Here is a 25,578-nt window from a genome sequence, read left to right on the forward strand (position 1 = left end):
CATCACCACCACCACCATCAACATCATCATTACCACCATCATCACCACCAACGTCATCACCATTATCATCATCATCATCACCACCATCATAATCATCATCATCACCCCCACCCCCGTCATCATCACCCTCACCACCACCACCATCATCCTCATCACCTTTACCACCCCCAGCATCGCCACCATCATCATCACCATCATCATCATCATCATCATCATAACCATCATCACCACCATCATCAACATCACCCCCACCACCATCATCATCATCATCACCATCACCATCATCATCACCATCATCATCACCACCATCATCATCACCACCATCATCATCACTACCATCATCATCATCACCATCATCACCACCACCATCATCATCATCATCACCCCCCCCAGCTCACCGCCAGGTAGAGGGCTGCGTAGACGCTGAGTGCCGCCTCCTTGGAGGGGAAGGTCTTGCGGGCGCGCAGGATGTCGTCCTGGTTCCCGGTGCAGGCCTCCTGGTGGGAGATGTAGCGCAGCGCCTGCTGGCAGCCCAGCGCCGTGTAGTTGGGCTTGCACACCGTCAGGAAGTGAGGGGCCAGGTTCCCCGTCACCACCTGACCCGCGTTCACAAAGATGTCCACGGTGAAGAGACCGAACGTGTACACGCCTGGAGAGAGAGGGAGAGAGAAAGAGAGAGAGAGAGAGAGAGAGAGAGAGAGGGTGAGGAAGAGAGACGGAGAGAGAGAGGGAGAAGGAGAGGGAGAGAGAGAGGGACAGAGAAAAAGAAGAAGAGAGAGAGGGGGGGAGAGAGAGAGAGAGAGAGGGAGGGAGGGAGGGAGGGAGGGAGGGAGGGAGGGAGGGAGGGAGGAAGGAAGGGAAAGAGACATGGGTTGGTGAAGTTGAACATGGACCCTCCTGAAAGGTGGAGAGGGACTCATTTTGCAGTTGAACCCTGTTGAAACCCTCTATAGATGGTTTACAAAGACGTCCAACGTTCCCAGAGTAGAAGGTCTGTCCCTGCTCGGCCCGGCGGGGCCTGGATCACCCTTGTCTCACTACAGATGTCCGCTCCCAGAAAGTGTGACGCCGTGTAGCACCCGATAATGTAATAATCAACCGATAATGTAATAACGCCTGATAATGTAATAAAAGTTTGACTTAAGTCAATCGAAAATGTAATAAAACCTGATAATGTAATAACTTAACCAATAATGTAATAAAATGTCCTGACTGATAATGTAATACCATTTTTCTGATAATGTAATACCTTATTACATTATTGGTCAAGTTATTACATTATCAGGTGGGTCTTTTTTTTTTCAAAACTGGTAATGTAATACTTTACTGATAATGTAATAATTTAAAAAGTGAATGAATAATACTGTTAGGGTACTTTGTGGTATACTTTGGCGTACGCTGTGGTACTTGTGGTATACTTTGGTGTGTCTCATGATACTTTGCAGTATACTTTGGGGTGCTTTGAGGTACTTTGTGGTATACTTTGGGGTACTCTGTGGTATACTTTTCAGTACTTTGCAGTACTTTGTGGTATACTTTGGGGTACACAGCAATACTTTGCAGTACTCTGCAGTATACTTTGGGGTACTTTGAGGTACTTTGCGGTACTCTGCGGAATACTTTGAGGTACTTTGTGGTGTGCTTTGGAGTACTTTGCGGTACTAAGTGGTATACTTTGGGGTACTTTGTAGTACTTTGCAGTACTTTGTGGTATACTTTGGGGTACACAGCAATACTTTTCAGTACTCTGCAGTATACTTCGGGGTACTTTGAGGTACTTTGTGGTACTCTGCAGAATACTTTGAGGTACTTTGTGGTGTGCTTTGGAGTACTTTGTGGTACTTGTGGTATACGTTGGGGTACTCTGTGGTATACTTTGCAGTACTTTGCAGTATACTTTGGGGTACTTTGAGGTACTTTGATATTTTGCAGTAGTTTGCAGTAAACGTTGGGGTACTTTGCAGTACTTTGCGGTACTTTGCGGAATACTTTGAGGTACTTTGTGGTCTGCTTTGGAGTACTTTGCGGTACTCTGCAGTACTTTGCAGTAAGCTTTGGGTACTTTGCGTTATACTTTGGAGTACTTTGAAGTACTTTGTGGTATACATTGAGGTACTTACCTATACTTTGCAGTAATGTGTGGTAATTTGTGGTATACAGAGGTACTTTTCAGTATGCTTTGGGGTACTTTGTGGTACTTTGCTGTATACTTTGGGGTACTTTGCTGTATACTTTGGAGTACTTTGCGCTATACTTTGGAGTACTTTGTGGTATACTTTGGAGTACTTTGAGATACTTAGTGATTAGTAGGGCCCTTCAAAAAGGGGTTCAGTATTTTATCTTAGCCTATATAGTAGGAGACAGGAACTGATTTAATTCTATGAATTGAAAGCAAAGTGTATGAGGCAAATTATGTGAGGCTGCTGTCCATCGACTATATTTCAGATTGCAATACCATAACTCCCCATACTCATCTCCAAACGCAGGATGGAGATTGGAGATTAAACCCTTCCTGCACAGGTGGATCCTCAACTTCCTGACCGGCAGACCTTAGGGGGCGAGAGTGGGCATCATCTTCTCTCACCCTAAACACTGGAGAAAGTCACCCTCTCACCTTCAACACTGGGCTGTTTCATATCCTCTGTACAAACACGACTGCATAGTTACCTACAATTCCAGCTCAATTATCAATTCACTGATGACACAGCTGCGGTAGGCCTGATCTCCAACAATAATGAGAAGGCCTACTTGGAGGAGGTGGCATGCCAAACTAAATGTTGTCAGGACAACAACCTCCACCTGAATGTCAGTAAGATAATGGAGATGCTAGTGGACTACAGCAGGAAGCAGGAAGATGAAAGTGATTCTAGTGGACTAGCAGGAAGCAGGAGCGGCCAATTGCCTGAACAACAGTAGGACCCCTGTGGAGACAGTGTATTTACAAGTACAGTATATTGATGTACAGATCACCAGACATGGACAACAAACATTCCTGTATATGCATGATTGAGAGGGTGTCTGACTGAGAACATCAACACTACCAACATGCTATGGAAGCAACACCATGCAGGACAAGTCACTGTAGAGAGTGTTTGGTCAGCAGAACATATCTCCCACACCTCCAGGACATCGACACACGGGGCTGCAGGACCAAGGTCAGGAGAATGTTGAAACATCCCAGCCACCCGGACAACAGCCTCTTCTCTCTGCTCAGGTACTGCCTACTGAAGAAGATCAACTCACAGAGGCTCAGAAGAAGCTTCTACCTTCAGACCATCCACATCCGGAATGAGTTCACTCTGCTCATCTCTGTCCTTAACTCAGTACTATACTCTGCACAACAGCACTGTATATTTATACCTGCTAGATTATAAAAATCTACATTCTGTAAATAAACGTGAATATACATACATTTATTCTCTCTAGATCCATATGTATACTTCTCTATTTAGGTGAACTGTCCAATTTAATATGTCATCTCAGCTCATTTTATTTCATTCCATTAATAAATATTTTATATTTTGGACTTGGTTTACATATTTATATGTTTGGTGTGTATAGTACGTTTCTCCTTTTTACTTTGCCTAGTGTACATATTTAGCAGCTAGTGGAAACATCACTGCTCATTGTCAGGGTATGTTGCATGTTACCGATAAAACTTTGACTTGAATATGCTATGTTTACTCCTTCACCCTCTAAGTTCCCTAGATCATACAACATATTTTTATGCAATATTCGATGCATACTCTCTACTTTTCTTTGACTTTGTGGATGATAAGGGGAAATTTCATTGATCTTTACTTTAAGCTACTGCATGAGTTCCCTCAGCACCTTGGTCATTTTGGATTACTGTATGAGGACCATGTTTAATATAAATGTGGTTGTTTGTTTGGCTATTTCATTGCTACCTTTCCCTGTCAGCTGCTTAAGCCAGAAATATCTACTGAAGATGTCTGGCACCATTAGAATATATCTTTATGTGGCTTTGCCATACCATACTTTCAATCTATTCATATCTACAAGATCAATCTGGTGTCTGGTCTGGACATCCTTGATTAGCTTCAGGATGGGCTTGTCCACAAATCTGGCCTGAAGGTGCTGGTACTGTCTGGATTTATAGAGTAGGCCTACCTTAAATTCTGTCCTCACTAATTCTGTCCTCATTAATGTAATGCCTGTGTAGGCTAGTGTAATTATGATTTTTAAAACATCTATGGCTATCCGAAAAACTGGAATAACATGATATAAAGTTTGGATAAACAAACGGGCAATGTGGCACTGAATGTCAGTTATTGTGTGCACCTCATTGGTTTTCCCCATAAACATCTTCAGACCTCACTTCCATCCATTTGTCTCATGTGCTCTGGAGAGGTAGGTGACGTGAGGATAAAGGGTAGTTCATGCTAATAAGAAGTTGGTATGGTATTGCAATCTGAAATCTAGTCAATGGATAGCAGCTCTTAACTATAGTTGATGAACAGCAGCCTCACATAATTTGCCTCATACACTTTGCTTTCAATTCATATTATTAAATCTATGTCTTAAATTAAATCCTGTCTCTTACTATATAGGTTAAGATAAAATACTGAACCCCTTTTTGAAGGGCCCTACTAATCACCAAGTACCTCAAAGTACTCCAAAGTATACCACAAAGTACCGCAAAGTACTCCAAAGTAAAGCGCAAAGTACTGCAAAATATTGCAAAATACCAAAGTACCCCGAAGTATACAGCAAAGTACCCCAAAGTATACAGCAAAGTAGTACCTCAATGTATACCACAAAGTACCCCAAAGTATACTGCAAAGTACCCAAAGTTTACTGCAAAGTACTGCAAAGTACTACAAAGTACCCCAAAGTATACCACTAAGTACCGCAAAGTACTCCAAAGCACACCACAAAGTACCTCAAAGTATTCTGCAGAGTACCGCAAAGTACCTCAAAGTACCCCAAAGTATACTGCAGAGTACTGCAAAGTATTGCTGTGTACCCCAAGTATACCACAAAGTACTGCAAAGTACTACAAAGTACCCCAAAGTATACCACTTAGTACCGCAAAGTACTCCAAAGCACACCACAAAGTACCTCAAAGTATTCCGCAGAGTACCGCAAAGTACCTCAAAGTACCCCAAAGTATACCACAAAGTACTGCAAAGTACTGCAAAGTACTACAAAGTACCCCAAAGTATACCACTAAGTACCGCAAAGTACTCCAAAGCACACCACAAAGTACCTCAAAGTATTCCGCAGAGTACCTCAAAGTACCCCAAAGTATACTGCAGAGTACTGCAAAGTATTGCTGTGTACCCCAAAGTATACCACAAAGTACTGCAAAGTACTGAAAAGTATACCACAGAGTACCCCAAAGTATACCACAAAGTACCTCAAAGCACCCCAAAGTATACTGCAATGTATCATGAGACACACCAAAGTATACCACAAGTACCACAAAGTACGCTAAAGTATACCACAAAGTACCCTAACAGTATTATTCATTCACTTTTTAAATTATTACATTATCAGTCAAGTATTACATTACCAGTTTTGAAAAAAAAAGACCCACCTGATAATGTAATAACTTGACCAATAATGTAATAAGGTATTACATTATCAGAAAAATGGTATTACATTATCAGTCAGGACATTTTATTACATTATTGGTTAAGTTATTACATTATCAGGTTTTATTACATTTTCGATGGACTTAAGTCAAACTTTTATTACATTATCAGGCGTTATTACATTATCGGTTGATTATTACATTATCGGGTGCTACACGCCGTGTAAAAGACGCTCCGTAACGGGGCGGTCACCACTCGGCCCGGCGCCCGCCCACTCATACGCCTCAGCTTCCAATCACTCCATTTGCGTGGCATTCCGAACTAGGTCGAGGTTTTATTCCAGCCCCCGCCCGGCTTTGACCCCTGCTGGTTGCGTTTCAGGAGCGAGCGTTTTGTTTGATACCGTATTCTGCAGGGCTGCGAGGGGGCGGGACCTAACAACACATTTCCTCAACTACTATTTGATGCATCCCGGAGACACCTGCTGTCTGTTTCTACAGGAGCTCTGCGGAGAGGCCGGTTCCGGGACGCTTCTGAAACATGCCGCAGCGCAGTCTGGTGGGAACACCATCCTTGACTAGAATGGCTGTGGTCCACTCCGCGACCAGAGTCAGGGGAACGTGTGGGTGGAAACGACCACGTCGGTGGGTCTAGAAGCTGGTTTGAAGCTAGGAGAAGGTTAGTCTCGCACGGCCAGACCTATCTCCACACGTTGATGCTGTGCCAGCGCTGGAGAAATGTCTGGCTGCACTCATTACCATTTGGAGATAAGGGGAAAAAACACTACTTTACGACATTACTTTAATTATTAATTTAAAACATTACTTTAAACCAATTGCACTCATCTTGGGCAAGGCTTATTACCAAAACCTCCAACTGTTTGAGTGCCTAAGAAGGGCCGAAACAACGGAGGTCTACAAGCGAGACCTCAAGACGTACCTTTTCGACCTAGCGTACAATCACTAGCTAGGACCTTGAGACACAGAAAGGCAGCCTCAAACCTACCTGTGAATCCTCTGTATACATTGGTATTTATCCTGCTATGCACTGTATGTATATCAAGTAGTGTACAGAAGCTGGTTATCCTGAAACAGGCTTGTTCTGTTCTGATAGCTGTGTTGCTTCAATGGCTCAGTGTGCTACTAACCGTTTTCTGCCTCCCCTAGTGCCTCTCTCTCTCCCTCCTATCCTCTAATCAGGTCCATTGTCATCTGTGGAGCTGTGGATATCGTAGTATTTAGTACACACACACACACGTACACACATCAGTCCACATCCGGCTTAGGCCTGGACCTGATGCTCTTAGCCTTTCTTGCTCTGAAAATTAAATTTAATGTAATTTATTGTTCTTTAAATGTTCTTAGCCATTAGACAAATATATTCCAGGAGCTTGCCCCAGGTTGCCTGTTTCAATATCTGTGTGGTCTGTATGGCTCTATGTGCTACTAACCCTGTTCTGCCTTCCCTCTCCCTAGTGCCTCTCTCTCTCCCTCCTATCTTCTAACCAGGTCCAGTGGATGCCCCACTGTCACCAGCAGACCTCCCGGAGTCCGATAGATACCCCCGTGTCTGCTGTGGATGTCGTAGCATGTCCGTAGAATGTTCTCTCTCCTATGATGCTTTTTAGCCTCTCTTACTCTGAAATGTAATTTAATGTAATGTATTGCTTTATAAATGTTCTTATCCGGTAGACAAACATACTCCTGGAGCTTGCTCGATCGCCTTGTTGAGAGGGGTCAGGGAAGAATTTTTACAGCTCACTTATCTGGCCCCCGGGTGATTACTGTTTTTTTGCTTCCCTCTGGAATATGTTGAGTGGGTCGTATGCCCACCTCCCTTGTTCTCTGTAAAGCGCATTGTGTTGCCTCTGGGAATGAAATGCGCTATACAAATAAAGCTTTGATTGATTGATTGATTGATTGATTGATTGATCTGTTGAATCAGAAAGAAAGCTCTCCTGGCAGGCTAGACTGACGCCTCTTATTAGGGAACAGGAACGTAATTCAATTTGCCCCTGGTTCACAGTCGTCAGGGGAACTGCAAAGGCCATCTCTTTCACTGAGCGTTGCTCACATTTATTGTGGGGTGGGGGTGGCTTTGATAACTTTGATGCTGACTAGCTCTGCTCCGCTTCAGACTGAGTTCTGGCATGAGATCAGAAGTACCGGCCGCACTGATATCACTGTGTGTGTCTCTCTCTCTCTCTCTATCTCTCTCATACACACACACACACACACACACACACACAAACACACACACACACACACACACACACATAAACACACACACACACACACACATGTTGGCCAAACAGATGTGAAGTGTGGATTAGTCTAATGTAAAGTAGTATCTGGGGGTACCTGGTATCTAGGGGTTGAACTTGAGGACACACACACAAGCTCACACAACACACACACAATCAAACACATACTGTACTTGTTTCACCCTTATTTTTCTGAGTGAATCAAGTGTTGGGAGCTGGGCCGGGACGGTAGCCAGCACTTCCTGTGACTCCGAAGACCCGAGAGGCCTACGTCCAGCTGCCTGCTGGGAAATAACCAAATCAAATTAAAAATTATAAATTCCAGCAGCTTGGGACTGCAGGTGTCGAATCAGCGGAGACATACAGTAATGATTTCCTCTGTGTGACGGGCTTCTCCTTGAACACTGGGAAACCGGGGAAACAGTCAGGTACTTTTATCTCGCTGAGCTTCCAGCTTCGTAGCGCCACACACCTTCCCCTCGAGAGGCGGAGCGTTCACGAGCAACTTCGCCTCCACATCACGGAGCGGGAGGGGGCGGAGCCATGCGGGGACTTGAAAGCGAACGGGGGGAAGAAAAAGGCGGAGTTGTTGAGCGAGGCAGGTCTTCACATGCTGGCCTTCTAATTATTATTATAATATATTATATATATTATAATAATATATTATAAACCTTTCCCAAAGTTCATCTCAACGTAAGTTATTATGGAAATAGACAACTGTGTGTGTGTATGTGTGTGTGTGCGTGTGTTATCCGTGGCCTAACATTCTTTAGCATACTGTATATGTTGCAGTCTGCTCTGAGGTGTCTCAGGTGAAAGTCATATTCCAGTTCAACACCTGATCCCATTGGCTAAAACCACTTCACCACTGGCTAATGCCTTCAAATCCCTCTGGCTCTAATCCTCTCCTCTTATCAACTCATGTTCCCACAAACCCCAGGACCAAGGTTAGCGACCGCCAGGCAAGCAGAACACACACACAGACACACACACACCATCAGTGCTCAACAGAGAAAGAATTTCCCAGTTTAGTGTACTGTATAGAAAAAAACTTGGTAATAACAGTGGTTTAGCCGTCAACTGGATGACAACATGGCCTCATTGTAAATGAAGCCACTCCACTACTGACGAACGAGCCCACAGTTTTAGGTTTTAGGCTCTAACCATTTATCAGGCTTGTGAATAGTGTGGAAGTGTAAATGGAGGGTTTAGCCGGGGGAGGGGGGGGTTAGGGGAGGCTCTCTCAGGGATCAAGCCTCTAATCCTCTTCCTAGGCCTCAGGATGAGAGGGAGAACACTACGGAGGACGCTCTGTGGTGGCATCCATGCTCAGCGGCATCGGTGGCCTCGGGGACGCGTGTTGCTGTACGGGGGTGATGACGGGGGACATGTGGGGCAAACTGGCATGTTATGAGAGACCTGAAATGGCTGCCTTGGAAATGGCTGCCATAAAACAATCGAATTTGGTTTTAAAACCGATTAAAACCATCTGGGAGGTTGTGTGTGAATCTGTCTTTAGGGGGCGGTGCAGAGTACAGTAAAGGCAAGTCCTGTACCATGACAATAGGCCTCTTTTAAAGTCTTCTTGCACATTTCCCAGAATACACATAAACGTTCGGACTGTCGCGCAACCTAACATCAGAGCACCTAACATCAGAGCCGTGCAGAATGTGGACCGGCCGCACCCGTGCCGAGATGCGGCCTTTGATGGCGGTCGGTAACCATGGTAGTGCTGACCGGGCCGGCGACTCACCGAGGAAGCGGAAGGTCCGTCTCACCAGGGGGTTGAGGTAACAGCAGTCCCCCGTCTGGACAGTCTTCTCAGAGCGCTCAAACTGTTTGGATGTGTACTGAGCCAGGAACAGCACTGTCTCTGTGACGGTAATCTAGAGAAAGAGAGAGAGATGGAGAGAGAGAGAGAGAGAGAGAGAGATGGAGAGAGAGATGGTAAATTGACTGTACTTATATAGTGCTTTTATCCAAAGTGCTTTACAATGGCCTGTCATTCACACATACATTCACACACCAATGGTGGCAGCTGCCATGCAAGGTGCTAGGCGAGCAGCTGGAAGCAATTTGGGGTTCAGTGTCTTACCCAAGGACACTTCAACATGTGGACAGGAGGAGCCAGGATTCGAAACACACTCATCGGACGACCCGCTCTACCTCCTGAGCCACAGCCAAGAGAGAGAGGGAGAGAGAGAGAAGGAGAGAGAGGGGGGAGATGGATAGATAGATAGATAGATAGATAGATAGATAGATAGATAGATAGATAGATAGATAGATAGATAGATAGATAGATAGATAGATAGATAGATAGATAGATAGATAGATAGATAGATAGATAGATAGATAGATAGATAGAGATAAAGAGAGAGATGGAGAGAGAGAGTATAAATGACTTAGAATCCTGTGGTGAGGTGAGGTGGGTGGTGGTGTGCATCAGGGGGGTGTGGCTGGTAGCTGTTTCCCTCAGCGCCGCCACGTGGTTAGCTAATCCGATGGAGGGACCTGACCGCCTTCAAGACGGGAACTATCTGCACCAGCTGCTCTCAATACACACACAGACTCTGTCAGACTCAGTTCATATTCCTGACAAACACAGGTGTGTGTGTGTGTGTGTGTGTGCGTGTGGCTCTATGCATGTCTGCAAACCTAAAGCCAGAGCTTGACATGGTTAACTAGCATGGTTGAAATAGTGGATCTCACACATACGCAGTGCCCCAAATACCCCAAAGTGCCCCAAGTATACCCCAAAATAACCCAAAATACCACAAAATACCCCAACGTGCCTGTAATATACCCCAAAGTACCCCAAAATACCCCAAAGTATACCCTCAAATACCACAAAGAACCACAAAGTACCTCAAAGTATACCCCAAAGTGCCTGGAAATATACCACAAAGTAGCCCAAAATACCCCAAAGTGCCCCCAAGTATACCCTCAAATACTGGAATTTGTTCAAAAAGGTTATACTGTTTGTTCAGTATTCATTACAGATGTTATGATATTTGGAGAATATAATATATTAAAATAAACATTTGTTTTGAAAATATGTGGTACTTTGGGAGTGGGAAATGGACTGCACATACAGTATATAGTGCTTTCCTACCTGCACAATGAGCTTTATAATTGCCTTTCCTTCACCAATTCACACATGCACTCACAGCGTAATGGCAGCCAGATGCCATGCAAGGTGCTAGCCTGCTCATTGGGAGCAATTTGGGGTTCAGTGTCTTGCCCAAGGACACTTTGGCATGTGAACAGAAGGAGCTGGGATTCAAACCATTGACCAAACCTCCGATAAGTCACACATGGTATCATCGAGATGGCAATGACACACTTTCTTAGAAGTTTTCCCACATTGTATATAGATATAAGATATTGGATATAGTCGTATCTTTCGCGGGGTGGCTGTAGCTCAGTTGGTAGAGCGGGTCGTTCAGTGATCGAAGGGTTCGAATCCCAGCTCCGACTGTCCACATATCGAAGTGTCCTTCAGCAAGACTCCCAATGAGCAGGTTAGCACCTTGCATGGCAGCTACCGCCATTGGTGTGTGTGTGAATGGGTGAATGAGAGGCCATTGTAAAGCGCTTTGAGTGCCGCTAAGGTGGAAAAGTGCTATATAAGTGCAGTCCATTTACCATTTACCATTTCCATGTGTCAAGCTTTTCTCCATATTTCAGGACACAGATTGGATCATAATGAAAACGACAGACCATGCTTTTTTTGCAGTAAATATCAGTTCTGTTTGTTTCTGTGCATTGCAGCTGGCAGAACTTATTTTTAAATCTGCCTCTATTGTATATTTCTCCCTTAATATCATCCAATATCAATTCAATATCATTCAAACTTCACAAGTTCTGAGGAGAGACAGAAGGAGAGTGTGCGCTGACTGCTGCAGTTAATACCAGCTTTTCAAAAGTGGTATAAAAAAAAAGAAAGAAAAAAAAAATTGGTATTTGAACCTCCCTAACCGCGTGTGGCAGTTAGCTCATGGTCTTTGTGGGTCAGACGCAAGGCTTATTTGGGGCAATTTTGCACGGAAGTACCTAATTTACATTCAAATGAGCCTGGTGCAGCCATGGAGCTATTTGCTCATCGGTGCAGTTTGCGATGCTTTCCCCCCTTTGCGTGTGCTTTGTGGATTGGATGCTATTTTTTTGTCTGATTTGCACAGGGTTTGCTGCCGCAAAAGCTGCGCAATCCTTCTGTGGATTTGGCCTTTAATTTTTTACCAACAGTAAAGGGGTCTATATATAATGGGTAATTACCAAGACACCTATACTGTAGGTATAATTTCAAAACAGTATTTCAAATGTTCAATTACTGTACATAAATTCAATAACTGACATAGCACCACCAGGTAACCGCATTTTTACATAGCTTCAACATCCAGTGACAAAACACTGTCCACACCAAGGCTTGAACCCACAACATTTGGCATGGGAGGCAGACACCCTACCCACTAGGCCACTGGGGATCTGGAAAATCTGTGGCATCATAGTGTTTTTGTTTTGATGTTTTGGGTCCACTGCCTCTTGTGGTAGCAACATAGAACTGCAGGTAAACAACCCGACGGAGGGAGGGAGTGACAACCAGACATTTGCTGTCTTTGGTGTGCTGGCTTACAGCCACGCACAAAAAGAGAGAACTGAGTGCTCGTATTAAACAGTCAGAGTAAGAACACGCTGTGCTCCAGCCAGCATCCCAACATCCTCTCTGTCAGGCTGCATGGCCAGGGTCAGGCTGCATGACCAGGGTCAGGCTGCATGGCCAGGATCAGGCTGCATGGCCAGGGTCAGGCTGCATGGCCAGGGTCAGGCTGCATGGCCAGGGTCAGGCTGCATGGCCAGGGTCAGGCTGCATGGCCAGGGTCAGGCTGCATGGCCAGGGTCAGGCTGCATGGCCAGGGCGGTGGAGACATGCCACAGCTACGCTTAGCACTGGGTCTCTGGAGGGCAGCTTCGCCCCACAATCCTGGGAGCTCCGCCCCACAACCGTCTGGTCACATCACAGACCAGGGATGGACCATGGATCACACCCAGTGTTTCCTCTACCAATGTCTTGCAGGGACGGCTTGACACCCCCCCTTCCCCCCGACAACGGTACCCTCCGCCCCTCCTGTAAGACCCAAAAAGCCCAAAATAGTGAAAACAAGCACCACGAATGCTTATGTTCTGATCGCGATACATTTCACAGGAGAGCATACTGAGACTGATTAAATTACACCCAGTGCTTCCTGTCTCGTAAAAGCATATTTATTATAGTTTTTCCAACACATTTACGGGTGCCCCATTGACTTCCATTGTAGCCCAGTGAGAGAAAACTGCAGCTAGCTCAATACTGGAACTATCAGTGAAATTATGGTCTCTATGTTTCAGGTTCATGGTAGACAGACCAAATAGGGCTAAATTTCCGAAATAACACACTACTCCTTCAATGCTACATTTCAAATGTGTTAAATGTAACATTCGACAAAGTGAGTTTTTAATTTATGCTGTGCTTTTGTCCAGCATAGTCTCGGCCAATACCACAGCGGTTGGAAGCAGGCCTAATAGGTCTTCAGTTATGCATGAAGCCTCGAGTGCTTTAGTTGATGTAGAGGAGACTATTGAATATAAAATGTGGTTTATCAAACTTACATTTAAAATGTACATTTTAATGTTTTTATTCAACCTCTTACAGTATAACATATATTTTAAATTAACATTTTTATAAAGTCTCACATACCCACTGCAGTACTCCAAAGTAACCCTAGGGCTACACGTACCCCCATTTGAGAACCACTGCCATACAGGACATATAATAACCAGCCCTCCTCCCTCTCCTCCTCCTCCTTCTCTTCTTCCTTCTCCTCCTACTTCTCGTCCCCCTCTACTCTTACTTCTCCCCCCCCCCTTCTCCTCCTACTTCTCCTCCTCCCTCTCCTCCCACTTCTCCTTCTCTGTCCCCTCTTCCTCCCCTCCGGAACAAGAATCTAGGTTATAGATCCCCATTCAGACATGCAGGCCGAGCCGCCACCTCAGCAGAAACCCTGAACCAGTTCCCCTCTCCAGCATCAGGGCTGCAGAGTGAAGCCTGCTGCGGTAGCCAAGGTAATTAGGATGCAGGGGACCGTGGGTAGATACCTCTGTGGGGTTTCGACAGTATTACGGTCTGTAATTGGCGTCTCTTGACAGATTTAATGCAGCCTGGTCAAGTACAGCAACAGAGCAGTAAAGGAGAGCTAGAGAGGTCAGTCTGATCAGCTGCAGAGTCTGATCCCCACAGCCAGGAGAACAGCTGCAGAACCAGAGTCTGATCCCCACAGCCAGGAGAACAGCTGCAGAACCAGAGTCTGATCCCCACAGCCAGGAGAACAGCTGCAGAACCAGAGTCTGATCCCCACAGCCAGGAGAACAGCTGCAGAACCAGGGGCCAGTTATCCTTTAGAATAACAAGAACACGACTCAAAGCCATGGTCACCATGGCAACTAGATGCTTTAGAAGCACGCATAGACATGCACACATGCGCGCACACACACACACACACACACATACACACAAACACACACATACTCACACGCACACACATACATACACACACACACACACACAAAGTGGCACATCTGTGCTGTGTAAAGAGTGGGCTGTGAGAGTCTTCTTTGAGTCAGTCAGCAGGGCAGTAAACAGATTTCTAGATTACATCTGGACCACCATTTAAAAGCAAACGCCCAGATTACCATGGCCTGCTTGCTGAGGCTTAAATCCGCCAATACTGAGCATATACTGCACATGGTTTACTTAACGCTGTATATCTCTAGAGGCCCAGATTACGCCTAGTATGGAATTAGCTGTTTCGATGGAGAATCTCCATTGACATGCTAGTCTAGGGTTAGGCCTTATCTGTGTGTAGGGAACTGCCTTGCCAGCTGCCTCCCTCTCCCCTGTCGGACTTCAAGAGACCACTGTTTATCAAGCATCTTACAAACCACAGGGCCAGTCAAGAAACGTCTCTCCAAAGAGGTCATGCCTGTTGATAAACTAGTTAGTGCACCTGAACGCAACTACTGAAGCACGCATATAAATACACACACACACACCTGCATGTGCACACACACACACACCTGCACGTGTACACACATACACACACACACATGCACACACACACACCTGCATGTGCACACACATACACATCTGCACATGCACACACATGCACACACACTCACACACACACTAAAGGGAGAAGGGGCGTTACAGTAGGTGGTGTATTTAGACTGAGGTTCTAGGGAGCTTTTTGGCTTTGGGCTGGGCCAGCCTTCATGTTCTGCTGATGGCGTGTGAATCCAGTAGAAACCGTGACAGCCTTGATGGCTTTATGAATTACTTCAGTCATGGTCGACCCAGACGGCCACCGCCGTCAGCTCCACTTTAGACCCAGACGAAGACATATTGAGGTTCTGCCCCTCGTTTAAACCAGCCTCCACAGAAGTGTGCGGCTAGATGCGCTGGTCTGTTGCCAGCAGACTGCGAGTGAGTAGTGGATTATGCTGCTCTCTCCATCATCTCTGACACAACCCGCAGGTTGACCACAAAACCACTTTACTGTCTGCCCGCCTGCACCTGTTTGTGTGTGTGCGTGTGTTCGTGTGTGTGTGTGTGTGCGCGCGTGTCTTTTACCAGAATTGATTACCAGGCCGCATCATATCCCACGCTTATATTCATTCCCCTACTCCAAGCTGATAACCCGGACCCCCAGTGTTTACTAGTGAGGGTTTATTACAGAGACTCTATGAGTGTGTGATTCTCTCTCCTGAATTGTAACCCTGTGCCAGTCAGGCTAGCTACGGTGGCTAGCCGTAGGGCTACAGTACTGCTGGCCACTTATGCCTTCTGCTGGCCCTCTGCGGGCTGAGTGTGTTCTTAAAGATGTCTGCGCACAGCAACTAAGCAAAGCAAACCAACACCAACCAACACCAACTTTGGATTGGTGTGCCATGTTTGTTGGTGAATATTGGCATCGGTTTGATGGATTTTACAGGTACATTTTGAACTTCCAAAATTCTAACAACAAATGCCAACTTTAGAATGTTGGGTGTTGGGCGTTGGCTGGCGTTGGTTGGGGTAGTGTGCAGTCACCTTAAAGGTACGTTCACACATGGGCAAAATTAATATTTGCCAGGCGAATGCCCATCGCCTGCAGAGGAGAAATTTGCATGTGTGTTTGGTTGAGGTTGAGAATTCGCCAGTCAAAGTCCACCAAAGTTGAACTCCACAGGAAGGAACGAGGCAAATTTATTTCGCCACCAGAAGCAAATGTTTTATTCACCTCTTCCCTCAATATATTGCAAGTGAATGAGAGGCAAATATAATTTGTTCTTCTGTGTGACCGCACCATCAGCCCCACACCATTAGAATCCCCATCTCAGCCCCGCAGCCTCCCTGAGAGCCTTTCACCACCGAGTGCCGAGGAATGCTAGCGGTCTGGATGGAAGTGGGCGAGACTAGATTAGCATATACACATATGCGCATGAATAAATGATGGCTGTAGGGGACCAAGTGGTCACGGGGATCGAACCACAGTCCTGCCCCAGAGGCCGGAGGGAGGACAGGAATAGCAGCTTTATCATCCGTTCTCAGCCCTGTATTCACGCCGGATGAGCGACCGATCAATCCCCAATTATCCAAAATCTCAAACCATGAGTTGACGTCTAGGAAAAGCCCGCTGCCCTATACGCACGGTGGATAACAAAAATGCCATTTAACAACCAAACTTGTTTAACAAGCCAAACTAGCCAAACTCTCTCTCTCATTCTCTGTTTCTCAGAGATGAGCACAGTAACCGTGCGTCTGAATCCAACCTCCTTCTTTCAAGGCTAATTGCTCCGACAAGTAGTTTTCTCACCTAAAACAAATTGCGACGCTGGGTTTAGAAAAAGCCGCTTTGCACCCATTCCGATGAGGTTGAGCTGTGACAGCTGCAGCAATCAGACTGGAAGAATGAGCACGCTGCGTACCCAACCCTGCATTATTCATGGAGTCTTTTTAAGTGGTGTGTCAAGACGACGTTCACGGCTCCTGGTGTGCACACAGCTGCTCTGAGTCCTCCTCTTCTGCTCCTGATGTGAGTTTGATGATGGTGTCTGTGTTTGATGGTGGTGTCTGTGTTAAATGATGGTGTCTGTGTTTAATGATGGTGTCTGTGTTTGATGATGGTGTCTGAGTTTGATGATGGTGTCTGAGTTTGATGATGGTGTCTGTTCTTGACGGTGGTGTCTGTGTTTAATGATGGTGTCTGTGTTTCACGGTGGTGTCTGTGTTTAATGATGGTGTCTGTGTTTGATGATGGTGTCTGTGTTTGATGATGGTGTCTGAGTTTGATGATGGTGTCTGTTCTTGACGGTGGTGTCTGTGTTTAATGATGGTGTCTGAGTTTGATGATGGTGTCTGTGTCTGTGTTTCACAGTGGTGTCTGTGTTTAATGATGGTGTCTGTGTTTGATGATGGTGTCTGTGTTTGATGATGGTGTCTGAGTTTGATGATGGTGTCTGAGTTTGACAGTGGTGTCTGTGTTTAATGATGGTGTCTTTGGCGGAGGGAGCAGCAGAGAGCTGTCCGTCCCCGACCGTGACGCTGGAACTCTGGTCCTGAGACTCTATGGCAACAGACAGTGGTGGGTTCAATCTATCCCATCTGAGCTTTCCTATGGAGTCTGTCCTATAGAGCCTGTCTGCTGTCATGAAGAAGACACACACACACACACACACACACACTTACTAACACAGCTCTAATCCCATGTAAAGACCATCATAAAAGAGCTACATAGTACTACACGTGACGATCTTTTAACAGGCGTATTACTCAATGATGACGTACTGCACATACTGCGTTAATCCAAGGCACCATATCGTTTAGCCCTTCATGTTGTCAGTGTGACATATACTAACCATGGATTATGGTGTGTTTACTTATTTAATGGCTGTGAAAAGGGGAGGTCCTCCCACGGAGTTTCTGTCTGCTAAAAGCCAGGTCCACATACAGTGCATTATTAGGACTTCATGCTCACCTCAGAACAGAAACCAGTGTGTCTGTAGCAGTCCTGCTGATGCCACTATCTGCCAGCATTCACCACTTCTGCTCTGGCACTGAGATGATAATGAATCTCTGTAATCTCTGTTCAGCAGATATCAGACCACTGTCAATACTGCTGGAGAGAGAGAGAAGGGGGGAACAGTAAAAGAGAGAGGGAGGGAGAGAGAAATAGACTGAGAAAGAGGGACAGAGGGAGGCAGACAAAATGAGAGACAGACAGGCCGACCGACCGACATGCTGACTGACAGACAGACACAGACAGACAGACAGACAGACAGACAGACAGACAGACAGACAGACAGACAGACAGACAGACAGACAGACAGACAGACAGACAGACAGACAGACAGACAGACAGATAGATAGGGGGAGAGAGAAAGTGGTCTCTAAGTGGCAAAGTGACAGCCTGAGGTGTTCTTTCAGACTGGATCGAACGTAATGTGCCTCCCAGATTATCATCTGACTGCTAGACGTATCCAGGGGCTGACAGAAAGTGGTCAGGTTATTAGGAAACGCGACGGACAATGACTGAGCAAAACATGCCAGTCAAAACGCTGTAAGTGGAAATCACAATGGTTTGGACCCAGAGCATTGCAACTAGGACGCCTCTCGAATTAAACCATCATGATTGGACGTCTCACAAAAAGAGAGAGAAACTGAGAGATTAGTAGTGTGTGCCACCTCAATAAAAGCACAGTTCACCTTCCAGTGCACTGGGAGGAAGAATTGTGACTGACATGTCCTCTCAGAGCAGAGACAGACTGACAGGACAGCCAGAGGCAGGTATGTACAGAACATTTAATCCATGGCTTCCTGTTCCTTTGGGGGCACAACACAATAAGCACCTTCTAAAACAGATCCGTCTCAATCCCGTCTATAGGACCTGTCACTTCCTGTCATGTCTTCTTCCGAAGCACCCGGCCCCAAAGCACCCTGGGAGAAACAACAATATTGACAGGAAGGGATTCCCAGAGTCGGCTGTGCCAGCCATGTGCTGTTTGATGCACACACATACAGTGCCGCCGTCTCCCAGGACAGTAGGAGGATTGTGGCACACGGGACGGCACGTCACAACAAGGCAGAGCGGAGACCCGGGGTTCGATACCAGCCCGCTACACTGAGCTTGGTCAATGCACTAGCAAGCTGTGGTGTCTACCGAGTCTTTCAGAGAGGGCCTGAGGGCGGAGAGGTAGGTAGACTGAGACTCTGGGATCCTGCTCTGTCGGGGTGTGTGTACCCGTGTATGTGTCTGTGTGTGTGTGTGTGTGTGGAGGGGAGGGGGCTAGTCAGTTAAAACCAGACTAGAGTCACCACCACTGACTGTGTCCACTGCGGCAGAGGCATCAGCTACCAGAGAGACTCTAGTGAGTCTACACACAATTAACACTGCTATACATCCAAGACTTCATTAATACACCAGGTGGAGCCGTGTTCTAGAGACAGAAAGTTTGAATCATATCATGATGCTCTCGGTCGGTTTAGAAGAAACTAAGTCATCGCTGGTTTCCGTCGGCTGACACTATTTGGACTCTTCTGTTTCTGCAGAGGTTTAGAATGCATGACACACACACACACACACACACACACACACACACAGACACACACTCCACAGATATACACACACACTCCTGTATTCCGACTATCTGAACACACTACCTCCGATCTCAATAATGATCCGTTCTCCTCCCAGTGCAGTGGGCTCTGAACCAACAGTTTGATCCCAAGTTGCATGTGTGGCTCTTGCAAATGATTGCTATGGCAACTTGCGACAGGAATCAATGTCCGCAGAATCCGGAGCAGGCTACTTTATATTCCGAGCGCACTGTACCTGCATTGATTTCATTTTGCAAGTTTATTTCATCATCATAGTTGGCAGAGCTAACGAAAACAGAACACATTCAGCTTTCCAACCACATACCGGGTGTGTTATTATGAATGAACACCAGCCCACTCCAAGTGACACTAACGTCATCACATCACAAATACATGTTTGCTTGTTTGTTTGTTTTCTGGGGGAACTCACCACTAGTGTCGGGACTCCTGCCACCACCGCGTACAGTAGTACCGGGGGAATCGCGCTGGTCTCCTCCGGTCCCAGGTAGGGCTTCGTGTAGGCGTTATCGTAGCAGAAGAAGCCTTGGACGTGCACGTTGAACGTGTCAGTGTATTCAAAGTAGTAAGCCAGCATGACAGTCCCCGCCATGATCACCAGCTGAAAATAAAGCATGTTCGAAAAGGTTTGAGGAACGAACATCTAACAGTCCGCCGCCGAGGCTACAGATATCCGCGGTCCTTCCTCTCTTCGCGCTAGCGCAGCCGAGCCATAGCCGCTCTCTGGGCCTCCTCTCTCCGCTACTGGCGCTCGGTAAAGCGCATGGCTTGGTGGTGATGCGCGAGGAGCCGTTAACCGACACGGCACCGGTCCGCTCCTCCGGTAGCGATGGAATAAATGAGACGCACACACATGGTGACGTGGGGATGAGGGAGAGAGAGAGAGAGAGAGAGAGAGCGGCGTGCGTGCCTGCGATGCGTGACTGCGTGCGTGTGTGTGCAGTCGCTTTTCCGCGGCCAGCCCCAAATAGACTGTCGGAACTGGTCCGTCCAAACACGCTTTTACGCACCATCTCGCAAGACAGCGCTTGTATGCAATGCATGTGTTGTGATGAGTACGGCTTCTCTACGCTAGAAAAGTCTAGCACACGTGGAATTATAGGTGATACCTATAGGGAACCAAACCTGTCAAAATAAAAAAAATAAAAATATATATACATAAATAAATAAATGACTCAACAAATGACCAATAAATGAATGAATGAATAAATATGCACAAAAGAAATAAATGAATTAATAAATGCATGCAGTAATGTGTAAATAAATACATAAAATTTGATATAAATGTATAGAATTATATATGTATTTATTGTTTGATTCATTGCATTTATTTCCATATTCATTGATTTATTTATTTATTCATTTATTTATTTATTTATTTCCACATTCTTTTCCACATTAATTTATTCTTTGTTTGCTCGCTCGTTATATACTAATGAGGGCGTGGTTTTCATATCCACCCTACTAACACAGTACGTAAAACTGACGGGACACATTGGTGTAATTGTGGTAACTTTGCGACGGTACCAGCAGCGGACCTAGCTGACACCTAGCTGACACTTGCCTTTTCAGTCGCAAAATAACCAAAATAGCCGTCCTCAAGTACACTGTAAGGGAACGTAGCCGCCACTGCTGCTTAAATCCGTAACTACGATGTAATTAAATAACGTGACAATGTGGTTACATCACAGTCCCAATCTGACTTTATTGGAAATGTGTCACAGTGGGTCAGAACATTTGTAAATTACTTAGGTTTTAAAATAAATTTTGAAGTCATACAGTTACATAATTGTAATAATGAGGAGAAATCCTGCATGTCTGTTTTGTGTGTAATTTCTCATTTACAGTTAATATTAACACTAAAGATTTGCAGTCTAGGCCTAATAAAAATAATGATAAAAAATATGCCTATGAATAAAGTCCTAATTTTGCAACCTAAATGTGAGCAATGAACGCTGAGCAGTGAACGTAGAATGCAAGGCATTGGGCTACTTTCTTAGGTGACACAATTGAAGAACTAGACAAACAAGTTACACACTCTGTGCCAGTAGGTGGCTGTATGCACATTAAAGTTGTTTGCGATCCGCCACTAAACCCAGCGAAGAAGACGGGTTAAACTTCCGCTCCGTTTGAAACAGAAGCGATTGAGAAAGACCAACACGCTCACTTTGTCCCTGCGACAACACAGATCCTGTAAGTATCTCAATTTCAATGTATACATTAGTATGTATACATACATACTATGTATTTTGGTATCGTCCCAGATAAAACACCAACGTTATGTGCAAGCTACCCTTTTGTAATGATTATCTATATGCAGATGCTCTCTTTCCAATGTTAGCTAACTAGCTAGCCAGCTAACGTGATTAGCCTTTTTCGGGCAATGGTGGAGTCTTCTCAAGTCTAGCAGACTCGCGCGAGCTCCTGCACGTTCGTACTGTTTCATCGCTTGGAATAAAATGCGATAATTAGCTTACTCATTGATTTCGCATTAACCCACGACACCGTTAGTATGTGTTTGTTTTTAGGCATTCATTTTTCCGAAGTTAACGTTAACAGAATACTAGAAGTCCCAACAACGGAGCTAGGCTAGCTAGCAGGATTTGTTATAGCAGCCATCTTGGCTCATTTGGTTACAGCAGCCATCTTGGTGGATTTCATGTTACTCTTAACTGTTGAAATGGTTGCTCATTCTGTCAAACGGGTAAAGAATTGTGTACTACGTTTTCACTCACATACAAATCCAAATTTTGCATAATAGGTACTCATGATGTGGACTACTAATAGAGGCGCTAAGACGGGGACAGGCGTGGCCAGGGGCAGTCCTGGGACAGCACCACAGGCTCTGTGAGTCTTGTTCAGTTGAATGCCCTCATGAGTATTAACAGAAGAGTACCATATACATATGCACACATACACTCTAACATGTCGCTCTCTCCTCAGCTCAGCCCAATGGTCTCTGATGGTTCTGTCTGGCCACCCTACTAACACACGCAGGTTGCGCAAACGTTCTACATACGGCCGCTATAGGTGACGATTCGTCTGCGCCGCGTGCGGAAATTACGCGGCCATTTACGGAAACGCGAGATCTGCCGTTTAGTAGACGCTACGTTAGAACGACACGTCATTCCGAAGTTGCGGCCGCGTGCAAAGAACGCACGTGATCACGTGGGCAGGAACCTCCGTTATAAACTCACTTGGCTGACACTAGATTTACAGGTATTTATATGACTTGGTCTGCACGTCTTTTTCGCACGGGCAAATATTCACTTAATATTGTAGGCCAGGTAAAATGATGCAACAACTTGACTGTCCCGTCATTCACATCACCTATTGGTCAATCACGTTACCCACTTTAGCTATATAGCTACTGGCAGCATCAATGAACATTGAAAACGGAGATCTTGAGTAGGCTATTTGTTGAAAATTGATTACAAAATGAAGTGGATTAAACGAGTTTGGGTTACGATATAAGGTAGGTCTTTTGTGATTAATTACCAGTTGTTATGGCTGTGCGTTTTGCTTTGCCTAGATTTAATCGGCACTCGAGAGCATTAACTTTGCTTCCTGGAGCGGTGCGCTAAGGCCTAGTAGTAGCCTAAACACTGATTAGTGAAGTAGGGGAGTAGGCTATTGAGTGCTGTGCCCTAAGGGGGTGTATTTTATCGTTCTGTCATTCCTCTTCATGGTGCTTGGCCATTGTTGTCATATAATGGCTCTGTAGTTTATTTAGTGTGTCCCTAAAAGCTTGGTTGTTTCTGTATGTTTTTTGCATATAAAAATGCCACTGCTCAGCGCCCTTCTGGTGCTGTGAAACCTCCCATCAGGGTATGCTTTGAAAGCGCATCCCTCCCAAAATTGTGCGCGCTACGCGCTTGCTTCGCTGGTCCTGACTTACCCGGTTCTAGGACCCACCAGACGCCAGGGCTTAGTTGTCTTGATAAAAACATTTTAGTAATTACAATCGTTTTTAACGTGTTTTAATTTTACCAAGACAATTATTCACCCAGGATTTAGGTTCTCAGGTCACCCCACCTATCTGGAGAGGAGAGTTGGCTGGTTAAGTGACTCGTCAAATAAGGCTGAAGATGCTAGTTTCATAAGCTGCAATTTTCTTTTGGGGAAAACTTGTTAATTTGTTTGCACAACAGGGATGCCCTTTTGCATGTACAGTACTTTGAATCACTTATGATGGACTTGATAGGTTTAGTGTTATTTTTATTTAAAAAGGTTTAACAAAAATGTTTTTGCATATTCTCCATATAACAGCAATCAACTTATTTTGACAGTTTTGATGAATTCTGAGCAGTGAGGAGACATTCCAAAGATATGGTAATGGTAAGGTAGACAGACAGACAGACAGACAGATAGATAGATAGATAGATATAGACTTATGTCAAAAACACACAGAGGTAGGTGTGAGAACTTAGAATAACAATGAGAAATGAGATATCCCTCTAAATCTGGCTGAAAAACGACTTAAAACGGGCTTAAAAGCACCTAAACAATTTGTGTGTGCCCCCCCTAACATATTGAATGCCCCCCCTGGCATTTCATTCTGGAAACGGGTCTGCAAGTATGTACAGACCACAGACTAATTACTCCCTTATTCGGCTTAGAACACAGCCTACGTTTAAATCAAAGAAATGCATTTTAGTAAATCAGCACAACAAAACATTGAAACAATTCCTACATTAGGCTATATACAGTGTGCATGTAGGCTACATACTGTAAATGTGCAGGGCTGCGTTTCCCAGAGGCATCGTAGCGCTACGTTCATCGTAAGCTACGGCGTTCATCGTAGCGCTACGATGCCTCTGGGAAACGCAGCCCAGGTTCATTGCTAAATATCAATGCAGTTACATTACATCAATGACCATTGTAAGGTCTTCTTCACTTCATCACATGCCCTGTTTGTCTTTACTCATCACACGTTTGTCTTTACTTGTACACAATAATTAGAATTGAGTAGCCTACTTACTTTAGATTGTGCACTGGATGGATTCTTTATTGGGAATTAGCCGTTGGATTGTATTCAGACATAACGTAGGCTGGTAGCCTACTGTCAAGGATTGATGCACCTTCACCTTCCCGCGACGGAGGGTTATCAGCCGGGCTGGAGTTCCGTCTCTCATCGCTGACCATCATGATGCAGTTAGCAAACTTGTTTATTTGTATTTACTAAAATGCCTTTCTTTGATTTACATGTAGGCCTAGGCTATATGTTCTAAGCTGAATAAGGGAGTGATTAGTCTGTACATACTTGACATGTTTGACATACTTGACAATGAAAATGTGAAATTCATATTAAACTATTTAGTGGATTCATAGTCATTAGATTTCACTGCTGATGACAGTAGATGCAGGATGAGTTCAGATGCCACTTTTATCAATGTCTAACTATTACAAGCAAGGAGTAAGAAGAACAGGGGAGACGGATACTGCCTTCAGTGTCTGGAGATGAGCGAAATTGAGACATTAATTTTTCTGGAGCAGAGTCATTGCAGTTTACAGTTTCTTACAAATGTGAACACCAAATAGCTTGCTTATTAGTTTCACTTGAGAATCTCAGTTCAGGTTCTTGTCAAACAGTAAGCACTATTCCTAACGAGAAATCAAAAGCAAGTTGGAGAGTTCTTATTAGGTGGGCTAGCTTGCAAAAGTGTGACACGGTCCCCGACTGGCTCTGACCTGAGGGGGTGGAGTCTCACCACCACGCCACTATCCACGCCACGGGCCCCACAACTCAACCCAGCCAAAGTGGAATAGAGAGCTAAAAGCAAAAGCTAGCCCAACTTGTGATATTCCCACTATTTCTTTCTTTATTAGGTGGCTAGCTTGCAAAAGCTAGCCCGACTTGTGATATTCCCACTATTTCTTTCTTTATTAGGTGGGCTAGCTTGTAAAAGCTAGCCCAACTTGTGATATTCCCACTATTTCTTTCTTTCTTTCTTATTAGGTGGGCTAGCTTGCAAAAGCTAGCCCAACTTGTGATATTCCCACTATTTCTTTCTTTCTTTATTAGGTGGGCTAGCTTGTAAAAGCTAGCCCAACTTGTGATATTCCCACAA

General features: G+C 45.1%; 1 protein-coding gene across 1 annotated transcript in view; it reads right to left on the reverse strand.

The window, feature by feature from the left end:
- The window catches only part of plppr5b (phospholipid phosphatase related 5b), a gene marked incomplete at both ends in the record, with an annotated part of 52,344 nt that extends 32,194 nt beyond the window's left edge, over positions 1-20,150 (reverse strand). The window contains 3 exons of the mRNA XM_084443581.1: positions 399-649; positions 9,575-9,707; positions 19,920-20,150. Of these exons, the coding sequence (XP_084299707.1) occupies positions 399-649; positions 9,575-9,707; positions 19,920-20,150 (615 nt within the window). The remainder of the gene's footprint in view (positions 1-398; positions 650-9,574; positions 9,708-19,919) is intronic.
- Positions 20,151-25,578: the final 5,428 nt, after the last annotated feature.

Source organism: Borostomias antarcticus, assembly GCF_949987555.1.
Source record: "Borostomias antarcticus genome assembly, chromosome: 9".
NCBI classification, from domain to species: domain Eukaryota; kingdom Metazoa; phylum Chordata; class Actinopteri; order Stomiiformes; family Stomiidae; genus Borostomias; species Borostomias antarcticus.